The 24,985-nt window shown below is 39.4% G+C and overlaps 1 protein-coding gene and 1 long non-coding RNA gene across 10 annotated transcripts in view; one reads left to right on the top strand and one right to left on the bottom strand.

The window, feature by feature from the left end:
- Positions 1-24,985, bottom strand: part of TANC2 (tetratricopeptide repeat, ankyrin repeat and coiled-coil containing 2) — a 489,961-nt gene that overhangs the window by 24,879 nt on the left and 440,097 nt on the right. For all 9 annotated transcript variants that reach the window (XM_055258661.2, XM_055258667.2, XM_055258668.2 and 6 more), the window contains 5 exons: positions 22,970-23,078; positions 14,009-14,131; positions 13,231-13,467; positions 6,915-7,100; positions 3,924-4,017 (listed from right to left, as the gene is read on the bottom strand). In XM_055258661.2, coding sequence (XP_055114636.1) covers positions 3,924-4,017; positions 6,915-7,100; positions 13,231-13,467; positions 14,009-14,131; positions 22,970-23,078 — 749 coding nt within the window. The remainder of the gene's footprint in view (positions 1-3,923; positions 4,018-6,914; positions 7,101-13,230; positions 13,468-14,008; positions 14,132-22,969; positions 23,079-24,985) is intronic.
- LOC134735248 (uncharacterized) lies at positions 17,007-21,647 on the top strand. Its single transcript, XR_010118235.1, has 2 exons — positions 17,007-17,558; positions 21,302-21,647. It is a non-coding gene; the product is annotated as an uncharacterized lncRNA (long non-coding RNA).

Below are 24,985 nucleotides of genomic sequence, written 5' to 3'. Positions count from 1 at the left end.
AAACTTTCTAAAAGAAAGGAGATGAAGGTAAAGCCAATTCTATAAAACACCAAACTGCAAACAGAGCAGTTAGGAGCCAACTTTCTTCCTAAAAGAGCAGTAACAGAATTTGTTCCCTAGCTTGTCAGCATCTGACGAGATGATTTGACAGAAATGGTCTTTTTTCAACGGGAAACATCTAAGGAGTTGGAAGAGGCAGATAGGATGTAGCTCAGAGTTGGGGAAACAGCCAGAGTCTGCCTGGATGGGATGCTGACACTAAAGAGAATGCAGAGATGCACATGACTCTTTCATCTACTTTCAACCTTGGAAGAGTCCAGCACAGACAGGTCATGTAAGATCAAGGGGTGGGGGAGGAGGGGGAAGTGGCTGGGGAGAAATAAACTGATCACTGCTATTCAAAATAACATTAATAAAACATTTATTGAGCTATATGTCAGACACTGCTCTCAAAGAACTCATGGTTGAGTAAGGAAACAGACGAATATGTTAATATAGAGTGTGACATGCACAATGGAGATATGTCCTTGGTATGAGGGAGGGCACAGAGGAAGAGGTTTCTGAGATGGCCTCTAGGTAGAGATGATAATGTGAGTTAGATGCTGAAAGATGAACAGGAGATTTACGAAGTTGTGGGGTGGGTCAAGGGAGAGCATGAATAAAGGCACTGAGGGGAAAACAACATGTTTACTGTTATTGGAGTTACTGGAGAAGACAGGCAATATATGAGGCTGGAGATTATTACTGGTCTTTTTATGCTACATTAAAGGACTTAATCCTACAAGTAGTAAATGAAGGTCAGAAAGCAGGAAAGTGACACAAACAGACTATGGCTTAAAAAGATCACTTTGGCTGAAGTCTGAGAGATGTATCACAAAAGGGTGAGGCTAGAGGCAGAAGCTCAATTAGGAGGTAGCTGCAATAATCTAGGCAAAAGATGATGAAGGCAGGAATTAAAGGAATCCAGTAAGTTTATTTTGTAAACTCTGGTTTCTTTTTGGGGCCATGTATTTTCAGGGTTGGCCTCCAGAGTTGCTAGAAGCTCTCAGTGCTGGTCCTGGTCTGTGCCCACAACATAAGGGAGAGGAGGGTGTGGTGAACAATCTTGTCACCTTGTTTGCTTTTCTTCTGTGGTGTTCCATAAGAAGTCTGTGAAAACTCTACGGGATGGGAGGGGGTCAGCAGATAGTGAAAGCTGGATGTAAGATGATGACATCTGGAAAGATAAAGAGGCTGCAAATGGAAGATGAAAGCAACCAGGATGCTCTAGTGATCTGCCTTCAGAAAATCTAATATGTAAAAATCACATCCCAATTAATATTCTAAGATTCACTTTCTCCCTCTACATTTTAACATCTCTGAAATTGGAATGCATCTTACAATTAATGTGATAATAAAGAATCGTGTCAATATAGTTGGCAGAAATTGTTTTTGTAGTGGCACATAAAATAATGGCTACATAGTTTCTTAAAGTTAATGGTGTCTTAGATTTGATAGAGTAAGTGATACATATTATGGGAAATATCATGACCATTGTATTTTCCTTAGGTTAAAAATTGTCACTTAGGTCCTGGTTGCAGATATGAGCCCCCACCAACTAGCTTTGGGTCACAGACTACTTTTACATGTGAAAATACGTATAAGATTTTGTCAAGGGAGGAAGCATCATTATTCAATAGGTCATTATAAAATTTAAACGATCATGTGCTATAAGTTAGAAAGGCACATGTATGTTTAATAAACATCACTGTAGATAGAACAGTAAATCAAAGTCCATTCTATACTAGTGATGAGTTGTAGGGTCATTGTCACATAATAAACATTATTTTCCAGAATTTTTTCTGAAATAAAATAATTTTTCATGGATATAGAAATTGTATTACAGCCAGGCACGGTGGCTCACGCCTGTAACCCTAGCACTTTGGGAGGCTGAGGTGGGGAGATCACCTGAGGTCAAGGGTTCGAGACCAGCCTGGCCAACATGGCGAAACCCCATCTTTACTAAAAATACAAAAAACAAAATTCGTCAGGTGTGGTGGTGCATGCCTGTAATCCCAGCTACTCGGGAGGCTGAGGCAGGAGAATCACTTGAACCCAGGAGGCAGAGGTTGCAGTGAGCTGAGATTGTGTCACTGCACTCCAGCCTGGGGGACAGAGTGAGACTTCGTCTCAAAAAAAAAGACAAAAAAAAAAGAAATCGTATTACAAATAAATTTCATCTTAACTCATGTTTAAGTAGCTCTTTATGTTTATAATATTATAATTATATTGCATATACGCATAAGTCAAACACAACACAATTCTGATTACAAGCAAATACATGAAGTTTTGATTTTTTAAAATCTTGAGATATGGTACATATGTACAAAATTCACTGTAAAAATTTATTATATACTTTAAGGAATGAAATATTTAAAAAATCCTGAGGCCATGAAATTTTATCTAATAAGAAATTCATGTCAATAAAAATAAGTCCTCCATTTAATTCATGCCCTTCTTGAACATTTTAAAGGATATCTTTCAAGTACACCATTAGAATGTGTTTGATATTCATCGCTATGACTATTAGTCTTGTAATTTCTATTCATTATCACCATGGGGACATGACTCTTTTTGCTGCTGTCAGTGGTTACACCGCCATGCCCTTGGCAACAAAGGGTCTGCTGGAGATGTGGCAACACTGTGTTGGAGAAGGCTGTGCTGATAGAAACACACCAACATGTCCCTCCTGCAGCTCTAGGTCCCACACATATGCATACTCCAGAGTGGCTGATGTCCTGCCCAGTTCCTTCCCCTCAGCCTGTGCTCTGGCTTCCCTCAGAGTGGGGCTCCAGAGACAGCAGCTGTTTCCAGCTGTACACTTTTCTTTAATCTGTCATGGACTCTTAAGCTGCAGCTGCCAGGCATCTGCTCCCTTTGGATCTTACAAAAGGAGGGATTATTTGAGAAGCAAATTCCTGAGTTTTGGACCATTCCACATGATGTTAAAGAAGTCAGGAAATGTGTGTAAGACTTTGTCACGAGAAGAAATGCCACAATAGGTCTTTATAAATTTTAAATGAGTTCAAGAACCTCTTATTTTTAATAACACTCTTATCCTAACCCAAATGCATACCCTTCTTGTTTAGTAAAATATTCTCCCTAAATTGGCCATCTCAATATTGGTCTACTTCTCCTGGAAAATATGACACATATCTGGGGTTACTCTATAGTTTTCATTGCCCTGGTTTCATAAAAACACATCCAAGGTTACTAATGTTTCTCCAGATGCTGCAGTTGAGACTTGGAGGGAAGACAACAATCATTTCCTGCAAAGGCCACAAGGAAGAGGCTTCTGTTTGCATTGTAAGTACCGAATGATACAGAAACTGATTTGCTACAGACCAACAGGAACTGCATGAGGCTGGGCCCTCATTGTGCATCCAGATAGCAACTTTACTCGTAATGTATTGGATTGTGTCAGATACCACGCTACCACAGTAACATTTGGTTAAGCCAGAGGTGCAGGTGAAAATTTAACATCCCGGTTAACAAATGCAAGGGGAATGAGTTATTGTGATGGGAGAAATATTTATTCCTAACTACTACAAGGATCACATAAAAAGGAGACAGGCCACAATTATTTTCTGCTCTGGTTTGGCACATTGTAAGGTAACTTTCAGTCTTCTAAAAATATTTGGAAACGAGAGGGAAAAACTTTTGTTTGAAAGAAGACTCTGGTGCAAAGAGTATGGAGAATTCACAGGGAAAGAGGATTGAAAGAGGAAAATTGCTTGACTGTTTAGTTTGGCTGAATCAGTCTCCATTACAAAAGCCTGAGACAGAAGACTGCCAAATGTATGCCAGGGAAAAAAAAAGGGGGCAAGATTCGAGAGTCCACACAAACACAACACATTCTTGAGGGCAACGTCCATGAGCGGTACCTGTCTCTCCCCAGAGACTGTCAAAGCTGTTGATCTGTGCTCGCTCTACTTCCTCTTCATCTTTTTCTGGAAGATCAAGTAGGTAGGAGACAATCTGAAACAAGAAGTTGTGTCAGCTCAAACTTCAGGTGGAAAACTATGCTATTGACACTAGCCTGTGAGGTTTGGAAGATGCTTGGATGATCCAAGTATCACTAAATCTCTTGCACACAAAAGGAATCAGAATTGACTGTCCTAATAAAGAAACCCACAGCTTCCATGATGAGCATTTGTCTTATCAGGTATGGTTTACACATTTCTCCAGAATGCAATTCACTTATATAGCATGTGATTTTTTAAAAAAATTACATATTCTTCATATTTAAGTTAAAGAAGCAATCCTTCCTCCTCCCTATAAAAAAGCCATAGAAAATAAATATGAGAAAACTGAGGGCCTGTTTTTCTTTCTTTCTTTTTTTTTTGAGACAGGGTCTCGTTCTGTCACCCAGACTGGAGTGCAGTAATGTGTTCATGACTCACTGCAGTCTTGACCTCCCAGGCTCAAGCAATCTTTGCACTTCAGCCTCCGGATTAGCTGGGACTACAGGCATGCACCACCACACCTGGCTAATTAAAAAAGTTTTTTTTTTTTTTTTTTTCCAGAGACGGGGGTCTTGCCATGTTGTCCAGGGTGGTCTTGAACTCCTGGAGTCAAGTGATTCTCCTGCCTTGGTCTCCCAAAGTGCTGGGATTACAGGTGTGAGCCACTGCACCTGGCCCTGTATTTCCTCAGAGTAAAGTGATTATCTTCCTTTTTCCTCTCAGATGTATAAGGACTGTTCTGGAACTAGTAAAGGGAGAAAAATCTCTCAACACAACGAAAAGTGACAGTTCTGTTTCTGGGAATTTGACTGAACAGGGTTAAAAAACTTCCCATAGATGATACAAATTTAATATTACTTAACACTCCCTTGGTGACATGTCAGCTCAGTTGATATGGTAGCTGTTTTGATGATTATCCCATGCTTGCACTGGCCCATGTAAGATGACTGTTAAATTCTCAGAAATTCTGAAAGCCAGTTGTTTATTAGAAATCAAATAGCAATTAAATAAACATTAAAAACAAAGGTTAAAGAATACTCAGATCTCGCAACTTCCTATTATTTAACTATATCTTACTATTATCTATGCTGTTGAGGTTAATTTAGATTGATTGTGCATGTCTGCATGGTGGGAATATTACACCACAATGTGCTACTGTGCATCTTCTCTCATCTTTGTTTCAGTGATGTCACATTGGTAGCTTGAAATTGGCTATGATGGGAGTATTTACACCCTTGAAACTGGCAAACACTATAAATCAGGGCTTCATTTAGTGCTAAAGCTGAAAGGGGATTCAGTTCAATAAATATAGTTCGTATGTGGATGAGAAGTAGTTTACTACAGTAGATCACATATCAGGTTTAACGGCAATACAGTTATTGAGAAAAGAGTAAACTGGGATGCAGCTCCATTTGTCAAACTTTGGTTATAAGTTACAACCACAGGTTAGCTACAAATTTGGCAAAAATAAACAAAAGCATTCAATTAAGAGTATTATATAGTTCATTATTATTTGTAAGTTGTATACAACATATTCTTTTTGTTTGTTTGTTTTGAGATGGAGTTTGCTCTTGTCGCCCAGGCTGGAGTACAATGGCATGATCTCAGCTCACTGCAACCTCCGCCTCCCGGGTTCAGGTAATTCTCCTGTCTCAGCCTCCCAAGTAGCTGGGATTAGAGGTGCCTACTGTAATCGTGCCACGTCCGACTAATTTTTGTATTTTTAGTACAGATGGGGTTTCACTACGTTGGCCAGGTTGGTCTCAAACTTCTGACCTCCGGTGATCTGCCTGCCTTGGCCTCCCAAAGTGCTGGGATTACAGGCATGAGCCACCGCGCCCAGCCTTTTTTTTTTTTTTAATTATTTCAACTTTTATTGTAGATTCAAGGGCAGTGAATGTACAGGTTTGTTTCATGGTGTACTGGATGATGCCGAGGTTTGGGACACAAATGTTCCCATCACCCGGTAGTGAGGATAACAACAGTTTTTCAACCCTTTCCCCTTCCTCTCCCCTCCCAGTAGTCCCCAGTGTCTACTGTTGCCTCTTTATGTCCATGAGTACTCAATGTTTAGCTCCCACTTATCAATGAGAACATGTGGTATTTGGTTTTCTGTTCCTGTATTAATTCACTTAGGATATTGGCCTTCAGTTGCATCCATGTTGCTGCAAAGGACATGATTTTGTTCTTTTTATGGCTGTGTAGTATTCCATGGAAACACATTCTGTCAGTAAAATTTATAAAAAACGTATGCACACACACACAAACACACACCCCTGTTCCACCCCACACCCCTCTTCAGGGTTGGTTGTTAAACATTTCCTAGCACACTACCAATTCCCTACATTTGCCACTATTATTGTTACTATCATTAACAAATAAACTGTATAATGTTTAACAGTTTACCAAGCATCCCTTATAACAGCCTTGTATAAAGGAGTTTATTAGCTTCACTTTGCTGATGGGAAACTAAACTTCTAAGAGATTAGGTAAATTGTTCAAGGGCTAGAGTTAAGGAGTAGCAAGGCTGGGACTCAAACCTGGTCCTTCTGAGATTCTAAATGTTATGCTGTTCCTGTGCCACATTATCTAACCATGTGACTACAACTCAGTAATTCATCTCTTTGAGCCTTGGTGCCACTGTCTGTTAAACAGGGAGGAAAACATGGAGAATAATTAGATAGTTTCCATGGTCCTTTCCAACTCGCACCTTTCTATACCTATAATTTGAGGGACCTTGGCATTTGAGTAAAGTGCTTCATGGAGTTTAATCTCCTTATTATTCAGAGCAGCAATCACGAATTCACATTAATTTAGCTGGCAATTTTGTCTTCGTGCAATCTTTTCTCCTGGTTTCCTGGGTCCTTCAATATGTAGCTTGAAAAAACAATCCAACTGCCTACTTCTTACCTCAGTATAACCCATGCTGGCTGCAGCAATGAGGGCCTGTTGGATGGCATGGCTCTTCTTAAATACTCCTTGCTGCTGACCGGCCATCGTCCAGTCACACTGAATCAAAAACTTGACAACCTCCAGATGACCTCGGAGTGCAGCATGAACCAAAGCACACTGCCCGTTCTTATCCAAATGATCCACCTAAGAGGAGAGGACAGGAGATCTGTGTGAACACACACTTGTGGCTGAGCTCGCAATCTAGTCACATCCGCCACTGCACAAGCCTAGACTACTAAGAATCATCCTTTCCACTCCTGGAACCAATCTCTGAGCAAATTCAGGAGACTCTGCTCAGCTTAGATTATTACTGAGCTACAACTATGCTAAATGTCCCTCTGGGAAGAACTTCTTTTCCTCAGAAAAGGTCAGACTTTTGTTTTTGCATTCCTAGAAAAACAAAAACCAAAATTCTCAGTTTGAGCTTTGTCTTCCTGAGGTAAATTCTTCTTTGTCTCCTCAAATAGTTCTTTTTAGACCAAGATTTGAGAAACTGGTAGCTCTGCTGGCATAAAAAAAATTATCTTTGAAATCAAAAAAGGGAAGAAAAACTTTATGAAGCTACAATTTTTTGGCTTTCCAAAGAAGCAAAACATCTTACATCATGAATCATTTGACCACCCAACTTTGGCAAAGTCTGCTTCTCTCTTCCAGCAGGAGGGAAGACTCTCAAAGATCTGCCTCAAATGGCTAGAGGCACTTCTGGCTGATTGCATCAATAGCAGTCTTTATAATTTCAGTGTTGGTTACAAGTTTAGGCTGAAAGAAGACCCTGATCAAGACTGATTTACCAGAAGGGCCTTCGTTTCAACATATGAGTAGCCTTTCATTAGATGAGTAGCCTTTTCTGGTAGGTAGGTGGTACTTGTCCTGTGGTAGTTAGATCAGTTGAAAATATAAGTTCTGTTTCTGGCTTTCCTACTGACTTCAGTTCCACCCAGCCATCCACATAGTGAATATTTACTGAATACAGAGTATGTGGCAAAGTACCACTTAGGTGAATAAGACAGTAATATATAGGTTCTGCTCTCAAGTACTCTCCAACAAGGTAGGGGAGATGTGACCAATGTGACAAGAGCCTGTCCAACAAAGGAGTATACAATAAATTTAAAGGAAAGTAAAAGTGAAATAACATTTCAGAGGAAGGAAAGATTAATTTCTGGCTAGAATCAGGAACAGATTCAGACAGAAAGGTCTATCATGACTGGCTGAGATGGAAAATGATTAATGTATTCTACTTTTTGCAAGAGTAGGGCACATGAAAGGGAAGTTTAAACTCTAAGGCTGAAAAGGTCTTTTGGGACAGAGCATGGATATTTCTGAATGCCAGGCTAAGTGGTCTGAATTGTAACCAACAGGCAGTGAAGTCATTGAGTGTTTTCATGCTCAGAACTGTATTTTCAAAAAGTAAGCGAATGGATAAAAGAAACCATGGCTCCTTGGAGAAATGGTTGATTCCAGGACTGGGGTAAGAGATGAGACTAGAACATCTTGTGGTGTCAGAAAGTCAGAAAATGCTCAAAAATTAATAAAGGGAAGTTGAAAGGACACAGGAATTAGTTTGAAGGAGTTCCCAATGGCCAAATCTGGGGCAATGTGAACAATGAAAATGAATAATAATGGTAATGGATTTCAGGCTATGGAATAAAATATCCATGACTTCACAGTAATATCAATAAATACTTGAATAAATACATGGGGGAGAAGGGATCGCTTTCCCTTTCAGTAACATTTCAATTAATAAATGTTGAGGGAATGATGGAAGTAGAAAATCACTGTCAGGCAAACATCAAAGCAATAATTATTGCAGTGGCTGGGCATGGTGGCTCATGCCTGTAATCCCAGCACCTTGGGAGGCCGAGGCGGGTGGATCACCTGAGGTCACGAGTTCGAGACCAGCCTGACCAACATGGTGAAACCCCATTTCTACTAAAAAATACAAAAATTAGCTGGGTGTGGTGGTGGGTGCCTGTAATGCCAGCTACTCTGGAGGGTGAGGCAGGAGAATCACTTGAACTTGGGAGGCGGAGATTGCCGTGAGCTGAGATCATGCCATTGCACTCCAGCCTGGGCAACAAAAGTGAAATTCCTCTCAAAAAAAAAAAATAATAATAATAATTACTGCAGCAAGAATCACTGATGGATCCTAATATTAGTGAATAAAAGTATGACAAGAACCAGGATGTCTATCTTTCTAGTCTCAAAAGCATAACCCTAAAAGATATTTCTTAATTACAAAAGGAAAAATAGTAACTTCAGAGCTGAGAAACCTGGAAGACACTATCTTAGATGCCTGTTGGGGGTCAATGTCCTCTTAACTCTGGAGTAGGGGTTAAGCTAGAGAGATAAAATGCTCAGAAGAATCCAGCGAAGAAAAAGACTTCTGAAATAATGAAGATTATTCCGTATCGGAGGCCTTTTTGGACAGGTATTGTGTGGTGGCCTTGGTACGTACTTTCTCGGACAATGTCATGTCATCACTGATATATGATCAGTGTGTTGGTTAGCAGGTCTAGGGTAGCCAAGTGACTGAGGTTAACACCACCTGTAATAAGACCTATCAACAGCAGGGACTTCTAGTACTGCATTTTTATAAGGGTACAGCATTGCTTACGTGGTATTCTTGCCAAAAATATATACACTCAATCTCACAGTGAGAAAACATTAGATAAACTAAAATTGAAAAACATTCTATAGAACAACTGGCTGGTATTCTTCAAAACTGTTAAGCTCATAAAAGATGAACAAAGACTGAGAAACTCTCACAGGTTGGAGGAGCCTAAGGAGGCACAATACTAAATGTAATGTGGGATCCCGACCTGGATTCTCTAATGCAAAAAAGATTATCAGTGGGACAGTTGGACAAACTTCAGTAAGGTCTGTAGATTAGTTAATAGTATTATCACCAAATTACTTTCCTGGTTTTGATAATGAGACTACAATTACTTAGGCTGTTAACATTAGGAGAAGCTGAATGGAGGATATACAGAAACTCTATGCATTTTTTTTGCCTACAAGAGAATTATTTTATTTGCTTTTATTATTTTAAATTGACACATAATAATTGTACATATTTATGGGGTACAGTGTGATATTTTGATACATGTATGCAATGTGTAATGATCAAATTAGGGCAATTAGCATACCCATCACCTCAAACGTGTATCATTTCTTTGTGTTGGGTCTCCGCACTATTTTCGCAATATCTTTGAAAGTCTAAAATTACTTCAAAATAAAAGTTCTACAAAAGCTAAGGGGACGGTGTGTAATAGTTGAGATGAGAATCTGAAAAAGGGGTTTGTTACACAAGAAGACTCCAAGAATAATTCAGGAGGATAGTGGCAGTTGGGGTGGACACCAAGGAGTAGCTTCTCAAGCTCTTTTGAGGATAACATTGAAAAGTACTGGCCACTAAATGAATTAGGAAGGGCAAAGGAGGGAAAGATGTCAATGACTCCCTAGTTCTGAGAAAAACGGAGGCTACATTAGCAGACTTTGAAAATCCAGAAAGAGGAGGGTAAAGATGAGTGATTTTAGAAAGCTGGATCTGAGGAACTAACTAGTCAGGGATCTGAACATGCCTGCCAAGGAAGTAGTTACAAATGTGAAACTACAGCTCAAAAACATTTTCAGAAATTAGCAATTTGGGGTTAAGAGTCACCAAAATATAGGTAGGAGAACTAGAACCCAGTCGGGTTTGACGCCAAAGCCTATGACTTTAATGCTGAAGCCATGGCGAGTATGAGGACAGAAAGAAGACCAGAGGATCTTAGTGAACAGTTCTAGCAGCAGAAGAGAGGGGCAGCCAGAGAAGTGGGAAATGACATTAAAAGTTTACTACTGGCCGAGCGCGGTGGCTCATGCCTGTAATCCCAGCACTTTGGGAGGCCAAGGTGGGTGGATCACCTGAGGTCAGGAGTTCAAGACCAGCCTGGCCAACATGGTGAAACCCCATCTCTACTAAAAATACAAAAATTAGCCAGGCGTCGTGGTGTGTGCCTGTGATCCCAGCTACTTGGGAGGCAGAGGCTGCAGTGAGCCAAGAATGTGCCACTGCACTCCAGCCTAGGCATTTAGAGCCAGGCTCTGTCTAAAAAAGTTTATTATTGCTAATACTACGGAGCGGCTCACAGAGGTGAGGAATGAGACAAAGCTGCTTTATTTGGTGACTGGCAGTCATCAGTGACTTTTAAAAGAGTAGCTTGGTAGAATGTGGGGAGGTTGGGTTATTTTCTTTTTTACAGATACTATTTATTAGGCACTACATAAGATTAAAAAAGACTTTAACACCTCTTTTAAAAAACGGCTTTATCTCTTTCAATGCTTACACTGACTCTTTTAACACCCTTTTTATAGATGAAAAGTGCGATTGAGAGAGGTTAAATGACTTGTTCAAGTCCTCGTATAAACTAAGTATGGACACAGGATTTGACCCAGTTGTGTTTGATCCTAAAGCTTATCATTTTAATGAGTTGCCTGCTCTCTCATTCATGGAAGCCAGAATGCAAGTGGTTAAGGAGTAATAAGGAGGTGAATGTAGCCAGTATAGAGGACTCTTAGGACAGGTTTGGTAGAGGTGAAAGGGAAGAGATGGGATGTTGCTTCTGGTTAGCAAGGGAGAGGAACATTTCTTTTTTAGGTTGGGTAGGTTCTACATTCATAGGCTTGTAGAAACTGAGAAAAAAGGTAGTGTGAATTTAGAAAAGAATGAAATAACGTGAGAGAATGAGCAACACCGTGGGTTAAGAGTGCAGAGGTGGAGACAATTGCTCTGTAAAGGAAGGTAAGTACTTCCTTCTCTAAGGCAAAGTAGAGGTGAGCATAGGTAAGAACTGATAAGAGTTTTGAGATACAGGCACCTTGAGATGAGCTTGATCACAGTGACGAAGGGCAGAAGAGGCATGATAGGATCTTGAAAGAAGTATATATGAGTTACATTTCTGCTCTGGGGAAAACAATGAAAGATGAAGAAAAGGATGGCTTGGCAGTGTAAGGGCTGAGCAGCAGGAAAGACCCAGCTAAGATCAGAATATGAAGTGACAGTAATAGTAAGAAGGGCTGGGTGCCGTGGCTCACACTTGTAATCCTAGCACTTTGGGAGGCCACAGTGGGAGGATCTCTTGATCCAAGGAGTTTTAGCAAACCTCCGAGCAATATAGCAAGACCCTGCCTCTACAAAACAGGAAAAAAATAAAGCTGAGTGTGGTGGCGCGTACCTATACTCCTGGCTACTGGGGAGGCTGAAGACTGCAGTGAGCTACAATCATGCCACTGCACTCTGGCCTAGGCAACAGAGCAAGACTTTGTCTCTAAAAAGAAAACAAAACTAGTAATGAGGCCCAGTTATCATTGTTTCTAGAAGTGTCCATTCAAATGAATGGGATGTCACAGGTGGACAATCACTGTGCTACAGTAAACTTCTAAGGCTCTGAGATGTCACTGAGAGGCCTATGTCTCACTTCCCAAAGGAGTGGAGGAGTCCCACTTTCTCCCCTGGTACTAGCACTGGACACCGCAGAATGAAGTCATACTATGACTTGTATTTCACTATGAAACCACTAAAGTCCTCAGTTTGTTTTCAGGACTGAAACAAAATACTATCAGGCCAACATTTTTTTCCCAGAGGCCTACATTTGTGAGACCAGCATTTTTCTTTTCACCAATATTGTGAAATTGAGTTTTTATACATAAAGCAAACATATTTTGGAAATGTTTTCAGAGAACTGATCAGTACTAACAGAAGCACTTTGAGGTGCCCTTGGTCAGTCGGAGTATAAATAGGGAGAATCATCTTCTCCCTGTATCTCTAGAGTGGTGGTCTTCAAGGACAGGATGAGGGGTCTGGTCCTGTTCTCATCTCCAGGGCTAAATTTTCTTCTCTACACATGAAAGGCTTAGAGCCTGAAGGTGTCATTTGGTCCAGACCTGCCACTGCAGTCTCCTTGCTCCCTCACTTCTCCTTCCTGTCTTTGTTAAAAAGAGGCTTCTTCTGAGCTCAATAGATCATTTCTGGGTTGTTTGGTAGAAACTTTTTGTGGTTACTGATAAATGCAGTTTCCCAAGCACCTCTCAAAGGGTTTAGAACTGTGTGCTCCTGCAGCATGGATGGCAGTAGCCCTGCACATATGCAGAACCAGCACTCTCTCTGATCTGCTCTCCATCACGGTTTGATATACTCTACCCAGACTCATGAGGTAACACTGGAGATAAGAAAGAGTATGTATCGAAAAGAAAGAAAAAGGGAAGAAAAGCAGCAGAGCTGGGCAGACAGTACCTTGGCCCGTTTCTTGCACAGCAGCACCACAATGCTCAGGTACCCTGCTGCTGCAGCATATCCCAGGGGAGTCAGGCCACTTTCAGAAGAGGCATCCACGTTGGCCCCGAACTCCAGCAGCAGGGCTACCATTTCTGTGTAACCAAGATGGGACTGAACACATAGAATTGGAGCATTATTTAAAACCTCTGTCCGGTAATTAATATTGGCACCTCCCAAAATCAGCAGTCGGCTGACCTAGAAATAAATAAACAGAACTAATAATTAGACGAACAGGAGTCACATCCTTTTAGTCATCTTTTATTAAACCATCTAACATTCTACAACAGAGTCTAGTAGCATTTAGTAATTGCTTTATTTTATAATCTCATTTGCTCCTTTTTCTCTTCCTTTGGTAGATAATGTAAATATCTCCTTTACATAAATGGCGTAGTAGCTAGAGCAATTGCCTCCCATACTGTAGTGCTGAACATAGTCTCTACGACGTGAGCTCTTGGTCAGAAAAGCTCCTACCAAGACAAAGGCTACGTGAGACCAATTTACTCTTTGGAACCAGCAGGACCTGATCCCATATGTCAGAGTCAGCTTATAGAAGGTAAGAGGACAATGGAGCTAGTCTCTAATTTATAGAATAAAATTTAACAATTTAAAATAAACTATCAATAAAAGGCTAATAAGAGGCAAGTCAAAGATCAAATAAATAGCTACTTAATGTCCTTCTAGTTTTATTTTTTCATAGTAATTCCTTATCATATTTATAATTTCTTTATAAATTTACCTTTATATTTGGAGTGTAGAGATTTCGTAAAGACGCCAGTGCCATGGAAAGACCTTCTGTGCTATAAGAGATCCAGAGACCTTGGAGAATGGAGGATGATACACCAACTTTTTTACTCAAACCCTGAATAAGAAATACAGACAATTAAATTAGTAGCCCAACCAAAAAAAGTAGCATCAGTGGTGAATTAGTGGCCTCTTTGTTTTTAGTACTAATGCATGAGAGCGGAGTCTCACCCTAACAATGTTCATGCCAAGCAAAGCCTAGGTGGGGGGACAAAGACCAGTCCTGCAGGAACAAGCTAACTTAAACAGTCCCTATCTCTGCAGCCCTTAGCAACACATCTACTCAACACCTCTCTTTTCTGTTATATCTGGATATAATTTATTTTTCCATATCTTTTTTATTAGCCTTCTTCAATAAATCTCTTAAATTCAAGTTACTAAAGTATACACTGTGGCAGAAATAATGCAATGTGATCACTGATTTCCATTTCATTTTCTTCCTGAACGTTTGGAAAAACTCTATTTCCCAGCCTCCTTTACAGTTAGGTAGGCCATGTGACTGAATTCTGGTGAATAAAATTAGGCATAGGTAATATGTCATGTCCAAGCTTGGCTCCAAAACTTCCTGTGTATTTCTCTACACTTTCTATTGTTCCTTTTGATTACAGGCCAGATGTAGAACATCCAATGGAGAATTCTGAGGCCCAAGGTGATTTTAGAACTACTACATGGAAGGAGATCTGCACTGTACCACGATGTAAGGAGAACTAAATCTTTGTTAAAATCATTGAGATTTTGCAGGTTTGTCATAGTAGCTAGTGTTCTTCACCTTAACTAATATACCCTAAGATGATTACATATGCTTATTCTCAGGAGAAAAAACAGCAATACAGGCTTGATTGCCATCCACAACAAATTTTCTCCTAGTATCACTGGCACAGGTCCCAAGACATGTACTAATGTTTGTCCTTTTCACATGGGCTTCTCCAGAAGGAAGTTAGAATAATTTGTTCTTCAGATCTCCTGATTGTTAGACACTCTCTGACAATCATCTTACTCTTCTGTCAATATCTGGATCAAATCAGTTACAGAAGGAAATCCTGAGGGCAGGAAGATACTAACAATGAAATTTGGGTTGTAATAAGAGATATAGGGAGGTATTTCTTTTAAAAACTTAAGCTATTTCTGCTTTCTTTGTCCCTGAAATATAGAATGTTCTTGCCTAGAATACCTACATATATCCAAAATCAGCAAGGTGTGTTTATCCGGCATACTAGGGAAGGGGCAGCTACAAAGGAGGAATATGTCAGTTACTTATGAGTTATAAATTCATCTAACAAGACCTCTAGTCATGGTGGTCAAGGTCTTCCCATAGAATGTTCAAGGTCTCTAAAGTGGGTTAGGAAAAAACTTCTTGTAGAGGGAATTCTCACACTAGAAGAAAGGCTGAAAGGTGAATAATGCTGTGGGAAGGCTAGACATATGAACGTTTTAAAGGCTTTTCCAACACAGGCACCTTTTTTTCTCCCTGTGGGGATATTCTGATGCAACCAAAAATTAAATCATTAAACTTTCCTATTAAAAATTTTATTTCCAGCCAGGTGCAGTGGTACATGTCTATAATCCCAGCACTTTGGGAGGTGGTGGTGGGAGGATTGCTTGGGCCCAGGAGCCTGAGACCAGGGAAATGCAGGGAGACTACATCTGTACGAAAAAATTAAAATATTAGCCAGGCATGCTGGTGCATGTCTGTGGTCCCAGCTACTTGGGAGGCTGAGGTGGGAGTATCACTTGAGCCCGGGAAGTTGAGGCTGTGGTGAGCAGTGATCGTGCTACTGCACTCCAGCCTGGGCAACACCGTGAGGCTTTGTCTCAAAAAAAAACCAAAAAACAGAAGAAAAAAAGACTTCTACATGTCAGTTTTTAAAATTATAAAAATAATACAAATTTGTTATAAAAATCAAATAAAATAATATGGTATTAAAAATAAACCTCCCATCTCAATCCTAAGAGGTGACTCCTATTAACACATCAGTGTTTAAGACATTTTCTCTATATATGCAAAATACATACACACGAGTGCATATAAACAATGTAAAATTTACTTTATTAAACATTTGTTTATCAAGGAAAATTTAAAACCTATTTACAAAGGTAGAGAAGAATAGTATAAGAAAGCTCTCATGTACCCACCACCTCACTTCAGTAATTTTCAACTCACGGCCAACCTTGTATTATTTACACTCCTGCTCATATCCTCTTCCCTTGATGGGATTATTCGGAAAAATCCCAGATATTTTATCAGTTAATATTTAATTATTTTAGTCAGTGTCTCTAAACAGATATGAACTCTTTAAAACATACCTAAAGCTAAGAAGGATTCTATAATATGAAATATTCCAACAGTGTTCAAATTCCCTTGATTAGCTCAAAAAAGGAACTAAAATTTTTTTGGTTTGAATTGGGATTCACATAAGGTCCATATACTGTTACTGGCTTTAAAACACTTTCATATTACTAGGTAGTTCTAGGCTTTGTTCTCCCTCACTATTATAACTTTAATAATCATCCATGTACATGTATCTTTATACACCTATGCATATATATTATAGAATATGCCTCAAGAAGTTGATATATTTATGTTTTGCGACATTTTGACATGGCTTTATCAAAGTGGCTGTAAGTGTTTATACATTCTCAACAAAAAATCCACAGCTTGATAAAACGAGGAAGGATGGTGCTAATTATTTCTACGCATCCTCTCGTTCCATTCTATCCTAACAGCATGAGCCAAAAGGCTGGGTCAAATCCTAGCAGAGTAGACCTTTGAGTGCCCAGAAACACAATCCCATGCTGGGAGGCCGAAACTGAATCCAGTTTTAACCCCTCACACCACAAGATTATTTCCCTTTTCATCCTCTTTGATTATTTAAAAATGGCTACCTAATTTCTACATGGTCCATATTCTCTCTGGCCTTGAGGAGGCTGGGCTCTGTTCTGAATCTGTCTACTGTAGTACCCATGTAGGCACCCAGAGCTGGGTAAACAGAAAACAGTAGGAAAGGTGGGTAAGGGCAGCTTCTGATTGCTCATTATTACTCAGAAGCTCTTTTAATTTGTGCCAGTAACAGGGACATCAATTACAAATTCTCATTTGGCCGTGCAGTTTACATGCAAACAAAACTGAAGCAAACACATCACTAAGTAGTTCTGATTGTTATTTTGACACGTGAAATAGAATAGTTCCAGATCTTTGAGGAAGAATTCTAAATGTTACTCAGGGTTGGAGTCCAGACAAGTTAGGTTCTTGAGCGCACCTCCATTGTAGATCCTGGAAGACCAGGAAACTTAGCTGTGACTCCCCATTTGGGCCTCAGTCTCCTAATTTATAATATGTGTGGGCCTCAAGACCTTTTGAGGAACGATAAATTATATTAACGAATTCAGAGAGAAAAATCAGCATTAAGAAATATCCATAGTCTAACAGAGGAAGCTTTTAGCAATGGAAGACATGTCTTACTTACGATGGTTGAAGGAAAAAAAAGGTAGGAAATCTGACATTTATTCAGATCTACAATGTGTCAGGTTCTGTGCTAGGGCCTTTCCAGATTTAGCTTCTCTAATGTAATCTAATCTTCACAACAGCCCTAAGAGGTAGAATTTATCACTATTTTTATTTAGGAGGAAACAATCTAGAGAAGATTGAGTAATTTGCTCAAAGACACACAACTACTGGAGCTAGAATTAGAGGCCAAATCTGTTTTTACTCTAAAGTTCATGTTCCTTCCATTATACCAACTAAAAAAAGGAAAAGCAATTGGCACCTGATTCAGGACCTCACTTCTGATCTTAGCTGAAAAAGTAGCAACTATAATAGACGAAAACAGACAAAACAGCTGATTGCTGCTTTCTCCCTTTACCTTTAATTCAAAACCATTTTCCATCCTTGGCCCTCTTCTCCAAAATCGTCCTTTTTAAACCCAGACAATTTCTTCTACTCCTAAGACATTACACTTATGAATCCAACTAAGCATTATATGCTTTTTTCCCAACTATTAAATTTAAAGTAAAATTGTGTCTAAGACCTGTAACAGTTACCTTTCTGTTGACATATGTATGCTAACTTTAGGATAAGTGTTATCTCTGGGGAGGGAGGAGAATGGGGTAAGGGAAAGATATGAAAGATATGCGGTAAGGGAAAGAAGAGAAAGGGGCTTCTACTATAATTGTTACATATATAACATTTACATATATAACTATTAAATGTAGGTAAGAGTCACCTACATTTTGGTGACTCTTAACCCCAAATATATATATGTGTGTAGCCTTTAGAGATCCTAGCCCCTCTTCTGAGGAATATATATGTTAATGAATTAAATCCTCACAATCACTAAGGGCTAATATTATTCCCATTTTAAAGATTAGTAAGATTAGTGGTGGTAATCCCAGCACTTGGGAGGCCAAGGAAGGAGGATGGCTTGAGACTAGCAGTTCAAGACCAGCCTGGGCAACATGGTGAGACCCCCATCTCTACAAAAAATAAAAATAATTAGCCAGGTGTAGTGGTGTTTGCCTGTAGTCCTAGCTACTTGGGAGGCTGAGGTGGGAAGACTGCTTGAGCCCAGGAGTTCAAGGCTGCAGTAAGCTGTGACTGTGCCACTATACTCCAGCCTGGGTGAAGAGTAAGACCCTGTCTCCAAAAAAATAAAAAAATAAAGTTAAACAACTTGCTTAAAGTCATACAGTCAGGAATTAAGAGAGACAGGGTTTGAACTCAGTCTGCTTTTAGAGTCTGATCTCTTAATTACCATGCTTGCTATACTGCCATCTTTAAATTAATGATGTGGAATAGTGATTTTTCAAACAGGAAAAGAAAAGAACAGTGGTTTCTCAACTAGCTGGGGTGCGCATTAGAATTACCTGGGAAGCTTTTCAAAAATACTACTGATCAGTCACTGCTGGTGGGAATGCAAAATGGCACAGCCACTTTGGAAACTAGTCTGGCAATGTCTTACAAGCTAAACATAGTCTTACCATACAATCTGGTAATTGCACTACTAAGGCATTTACTCAAATGAGTTGAAAATTATGTTCACATAAAAACCTGCCTCTTAGTGTTTATAAAAGCTTTATTCATAATTGCCAAAATTGGAAGCAACCAAGATGTCCTTTAATAGATGAATGGCTAAATAAAATGTAGTAAATCCATATCGTGAAATATTATTCAGCAATAAAAAGAAATAAACTATTAAGCCAAAAAAGACATGTAAGAACCTTAAATGCATATTGCTAAGTGAAAGGAGCCAGTCTGAACATTCTACATGTTGTGTGATTCCAACTATATGACATTCTGGGAAAGGCAAAATTATAGAAACAGTAAAAAGATCAGTGGTTGCCAGGGGTTGAGGAGGGTAAGAGGAGAGGAATGAACAGGTGGCGGATAAAGGAATTTTAGTGCAATGAAACTATGCTGTATGCTACTTAATGGTGGATACATGACATTACGCATTTGGCAAAATCTAGAGTTGTACAACACACAGAGTGGACCCTAACATAAAGGATGGACTGCAGCTAATAATAATGTATCACTATTGGTTCCTCAATTATAACAAATGTACCACATCAGTACAAGATGTTAATAACAGGGAAAATTGTGGTTGGGGGAGTAAGTATGTGGAAACTCTGTACTTTCTGTTCAATTTTTATATAAGCCTAAAGTTGGTCTAAGAAATAAAGTCTATTTTAAAAATGAAGCCTAGGTTCTACTCCAGAACAATGACTCATAATCTCTGGGAGTAAGGCTCAGGAATGTGTGTGTATTTTTAAAAAAACTCTGCAAGAGAATCTAATGTATAGCTAGAGTTGAAAATCACTGACCTACATCTATGGAGAAATCTCAAAGACACGATGTTGAGTGAAAAACAGAAAAAAGTCATAGAATCTCATAGTATTAAAAAACCCAAAATAGTTGTATATATTTTTTATGAATAGGAACCTACATTGGAAAAGTGTAAAATATAGATGAGAAGAACATGTTAGGGGTGTTAGCATGTGCTAAATCCTAACACATTTAGAATAGGAGTTATCTCTAGGGGAGACAGAGAAATGGGGTTAGAGAGAAATACAAAAGCGTTATCTATTATATTTGTTACATTCGTTTCTTAAAAATAAAAATATTTGAAGCAAACATGGAAAAATGTTAACATTTGTTAACCCTGGTAGATAATATTTGATTAGATTCAATTATCTGTACTTTCCTATATTTCATAATGCAATTAAAGAGGAATAGGAACATCTTTTCTCCTAAAACAAGAAAAAAAGAGGTAAGAATTGATAATGATAGAGATTGATTTGCTGGTGAGGGGAGGAAAATAGTTAAAGGAAGTCACACTTGGTAGCTTTGATCTTTTTCAGTGACTCACAAGTTAGGCTTTTGTTTCATTAGTTGGCTTTATTAAGAGCTAGAGGAAAAAGAAATGGGAAAAGAAGCTGAGTAAGAATGGACCTTGGTAAATGAGTGTCAACTAAATGGTCCAGTAAATGGACCACAAAGCAACACTGAGAACCGCACTGAAGCTGGAGTAGATACATAAGAAATACGCCTGAAATACATAGCTTTGGATTTGGAATATTAGCTTTACTTGTACTATGGTCTTTTGATTTCTTCTGGTTAGTGGAGTTGACCCTTTGTTCCTGTGAAGTACGGCAGAAAAGAGCTTCAGTTTGGTTCAATTCAACAAAGATGACAGGCAGAGAAGTGTGATCCCATTACCCACCAGGATGTAGCCAAAAATAACGCATAATTAAATTCTAAGCTCATGGTTTCTTAAAGAGACTTTTATGTTCGAATAGCTTGAAAAAGTGCTTCTTCAGTATCTGTAACTATTGTTCAGCTAAGGGATCTTTTTGTTGGCAATAAATGGTAATGGAGTCCCTTCCTTGGAATCTAAATTTACAAAACTGTTTACCAGCCAGTGATAAGGTTGCTCAAGATTTTTGAATACTTAAGAAAACAGGGAAAGCATGAAGAAACGAGCAATCTCATCTTAGGGATCTTTAGCTGTGGCTCAGGTATCTTAAGATCATGGCAAAAACTAACCTTGGGGGCTTATCCAATGAGCTTCTTTAAAGCGAGTTATTTACAAACATCACCTTTATGAAGAAAAACCCAGAGAAATGTAAAATTAATTGGAAAAAAGTACCCATTGGATTGTGTGTCACTGCTGAATAGAAGTTTCAAGTGGAACTATTTCTAACCGTAAAGTCTATATTTGTCTTTGACCCACAGCTGGTGCAGATTGAGAATTCTAGCAGTTTGGGAGAAGTTAAACCCTCTCAACAGGGAACACTCTGCATTTAAAGGATCCTGTAAACTGCAGCACCAGGAAAACTATAGTCCAAGTCTTCATTCTTCAGCTTGCAGTCACGTCATCACCATATGCTGTACACTAGAGTATTTATGGCTTGAATCACACATGGAGCCAGTCTTATCTCAGGCAACCATGCTGTCTGCATCAATTTAAGATAAAACTGTGCTAATGACAGGAGGGCATGTTTAAATGTACGTTTCCATGTACGGGATAAAATACTTGGTCAAATGAAGCTTGGTCAAATGAAGCTTCATGCTACTTCTCTGTGAATGTGGTATTTATTTTATAGGGCAGCAAAGGCAGGGATTAGCTTCATCTTTGCATCTGATTCTAGGCAGATGGTGATGCTAAAAGGTTAATACTTAAGTTATTGTCTTTCAGTTACTAGCTAACAGCAGGACAATGCTCTTAGAGTTTATGGAATTATTAGCTACTTTTTAGTCTGCTTGAAACTGGAATGCCATACCTTGCCAGTTATTTTAGCTCCACTCTGCTCCTACTAAGTAAGGTCATTTTTGGTACAGTGATTTGTTAGACAAGTAAGATTCAAATAAAAGATTTGTCACTGTGGGTTTCACTTCTGTCCATCTGATGACCAGGCTGCTCTGGCTCTGTGCTTATATATTGGGAAGAATTTGCTAGGCTCTTGAAGTTATCCTTAATGCCATCTTTCTCTCTGAAGACAATGGTTTCATTTTTTAACAATATCCTGTGGGGGAAGCCTGACCCAGAGAACTGTTTAAGATACTCATATTTCTCCATCCTGAGGCAGGAAAAGAATTCTGAAAAAGCTGTAGGGATTGGAACTCTCAGACTGTGGGATAGAAAAATTAGGACAGTAACTTCCTTCTCCACTTTTGTGGGTTAACCCAAAACTGTTATCTGAACTACAAATTCCTTGAGATTAGGGATTGTATCTTTTTTGTTTTTGTATCTCTAGTACCTAGTTTAATGCCTCAGTAAGTGATGAATAAACAAATGAATGCATACATGCACAAACAAATTATGTGTCCTCTTTTTGGTCCTCCATTTCAGCCTTTTGAAGGCTGAGAGAGAAGCTGATGTTATAGAGTTCTTAAAGGTTTTCAAACTAATGGGAGAAAAACTGGGATATAATTTGAAGAGAGATTTAGGGGAGGTAGCTCCAAGGAAGGTTAGTGTTGGTTTGAAAATCATAGCACCAGGAATGTTATTATTGTCACTAAAACAATTATTAAAAAATTAAAAGAGTAATTGCCCTCAGTGATTTTTTAGACATCATGAAAACCTGCAACTAATTGCTACAATATGACTGTCCTCAGGAGATGATAGGTCATGTATGGAGCACACATCTATAGGTGTATATGCACCTTGTCAATGATTATACATATAGATTTTCTGAAAAGCTTATCAGTTAGTTACACTGGGAGATGAACAATGTAGTTCTAAAGGCCTAGGGAGGAACAGGCCATACATGTTGGGAGATGAACCAAGTTTGCAGCAAAAGAACTTCAGAAGGCAGAGACTACACTGAAATAGTATCTTACATAAAGCATATGAAAGTCTGCTAGAGATGGGGGAAAAATGGTTCCAACTGCTTTAATTACCTTAAAAATGTGTGCTTTGAGGATGTGATGTCCCAGTTCAATAGTCTGCTGTCGGTTTAGTTTTCCCTCTTGGCGGGAAAACCAGAAGGCAAGTAACGTGTGACCACTCCTGCAAAAAAAGAGAAATTCATTTTAATTAATTAATTAATTTATTTATTTATTGAGATGGAGTCTCACTCTGTTGCCCAGACTAGAGTGCAGTGGTGCAATCTCGGCTCACTGCAGCCTCCACCTCCTGGGTTCAAGTGATTCTCCTGCCTCAGCCTCCTGAGTAGCTAGGATTACAGGCGCCTGCCACCATGTCTGGCTAATTTTTCTATTTTAGTAGAGATGGGGTTTCGCCATGTTGGCCAGGCTGGTCTCGAACTCCTGACCTCAGGTGATCCACCTGCCTTGGCCTCCGAAGGTGTTGGAATTACAGGCGTGAGCCGCTGCATCCGGTCTGATTCATTTTAATAGAAATGTTAATGCTACAATTCGGCTTTGGTTGGGGGACTCTTCAGGTCCAGTCATACCTCGAACAAAACTATATCGTTCAACTGGTTTTTTGGGGAAGGGCACCTGCTCCTGGGCAAAGAATGGGTATTGAAAGGTCCCTAGGCATTTCCTTATCCAAATCACATGTATAAATACCACAAAATGTCAGTTCTAGTTGGCTTACACCCATCCCACACACAGATGGCATTACAAGATTTTCATTTTTATTTTCTGTCTCTGTCAGCAACTCTCATTCCACCCATGCTTAAATGTCAGTGTTCCTCAGGATCTCATTCTTGGTCCTATTCTTTCCTCACTCTAGATTAGCTCATCCATCCTCAAAGCCTTCACCACCACCTATATTCTGTATCTTTTTCTTTATTTAGACTTTTCTTCTCAGCCTTAGGCCAGTATATATCCAACTGTCTATTGTACTTCCCCATTTGGAGGTCTCAGTATCTCACACTCAACATGACCCAAACCAGACTTACAACCTCTTCCCCAAGTGAAGTCTTCTCTGATCAGCCTCTACCAAGCCCCTACCCTTTCCCTCCAGCTGAGGAGAATGGAGGGCTTTCTTTCTATGGCCACCAGTGTAGACTGTATATCCTCGAGCACAGTGTTTGCCATACTGTCACATACTCTCTCCTCCACTAGACTGAGGTTCCTGATAGCATCTGTTCCCCATTATCTCCTTGCTAACAGATCCCAAATCTGTTTATGAAAGAGAAAGCTCTTTTGTCTGCCTCTGGATATTGTCTTATCTGCCCATGATGTCCAAAACTGCCTTAGTTTTCTTGTAAATCATGTGGTCAGCTGGCTTGAGGACAAAGTCAACAGGAGGGCTAGGCTAAAAGAATTGCAGAAAAATAAAGTTTGAGCCCTATTAGCTGCCCTAATTCTGAACTTGTTATATGAGGTAATAGATTTCTGCTCTGTTAAATCTATTTGAATTGGAATTTTCTGTTTTTTTTTCCAGCTCAAAGCATCCTAACGATACACTTCTTTAAGTGTTAATGTATGTGTGTATGTATGTGTGACATGGATGTATATTTAGGGTTGTATTTCTATTTACATTCACAAAAGAAATCTGAATTACTTATATTTTCCATAGTGCCTAACATAGTCTACTGCATATAAAAATGCTCAATAAAACTTTTTTAGAAGAAAAAATCTGGCATTAAAGAGAGGACACTAGATCACCTTTGAGATGTGTTTTCTTACCCCATTTGTTACGGCCTCTAAGAACTGCAGACTCTTAGAACTGTCTCTCTATGGCTGATATGCTTTGACTCTGTGTCCCCACCCAAATCTCACCTTGAATTGTAACCCCCATAATCCCCACATGTCATGGGAGGGACTTGGTGGGAGGTAACTGAATCATGGGGGCGGTTTCCCCCATGCTGTTCTCATGATAGTGAGCTCTCATGAGATCTGATGGTTTTCTAAGTGTCTGGCATTTCCCTGGCTGGCACTCATTCTCTCTCCTGCTGCCTTGTGAAGAGGTGCGTGCTGCCTTGTGAAGAAGTGCCTTCTGCC

The sequence above is a fragment of the Symphalangus syndactylus genome, chromosome 20 (genome assembly GCF_028878055.3).
Source record: "Symphalangus syndactylus isolate Jambi chromosome 20, NHGRI_mSymSyn1-v2.1_pri, whole genome shotgun sequence".
NCBI lineage: Eukaryota > Metazoa > Chordata > Mammalia > Primates > Hylobatidae > Symphalangus > Symphalangus syndactylus.
This window is presented reverse-complemented; position numbering and strand designations above follow the sequence as displayed.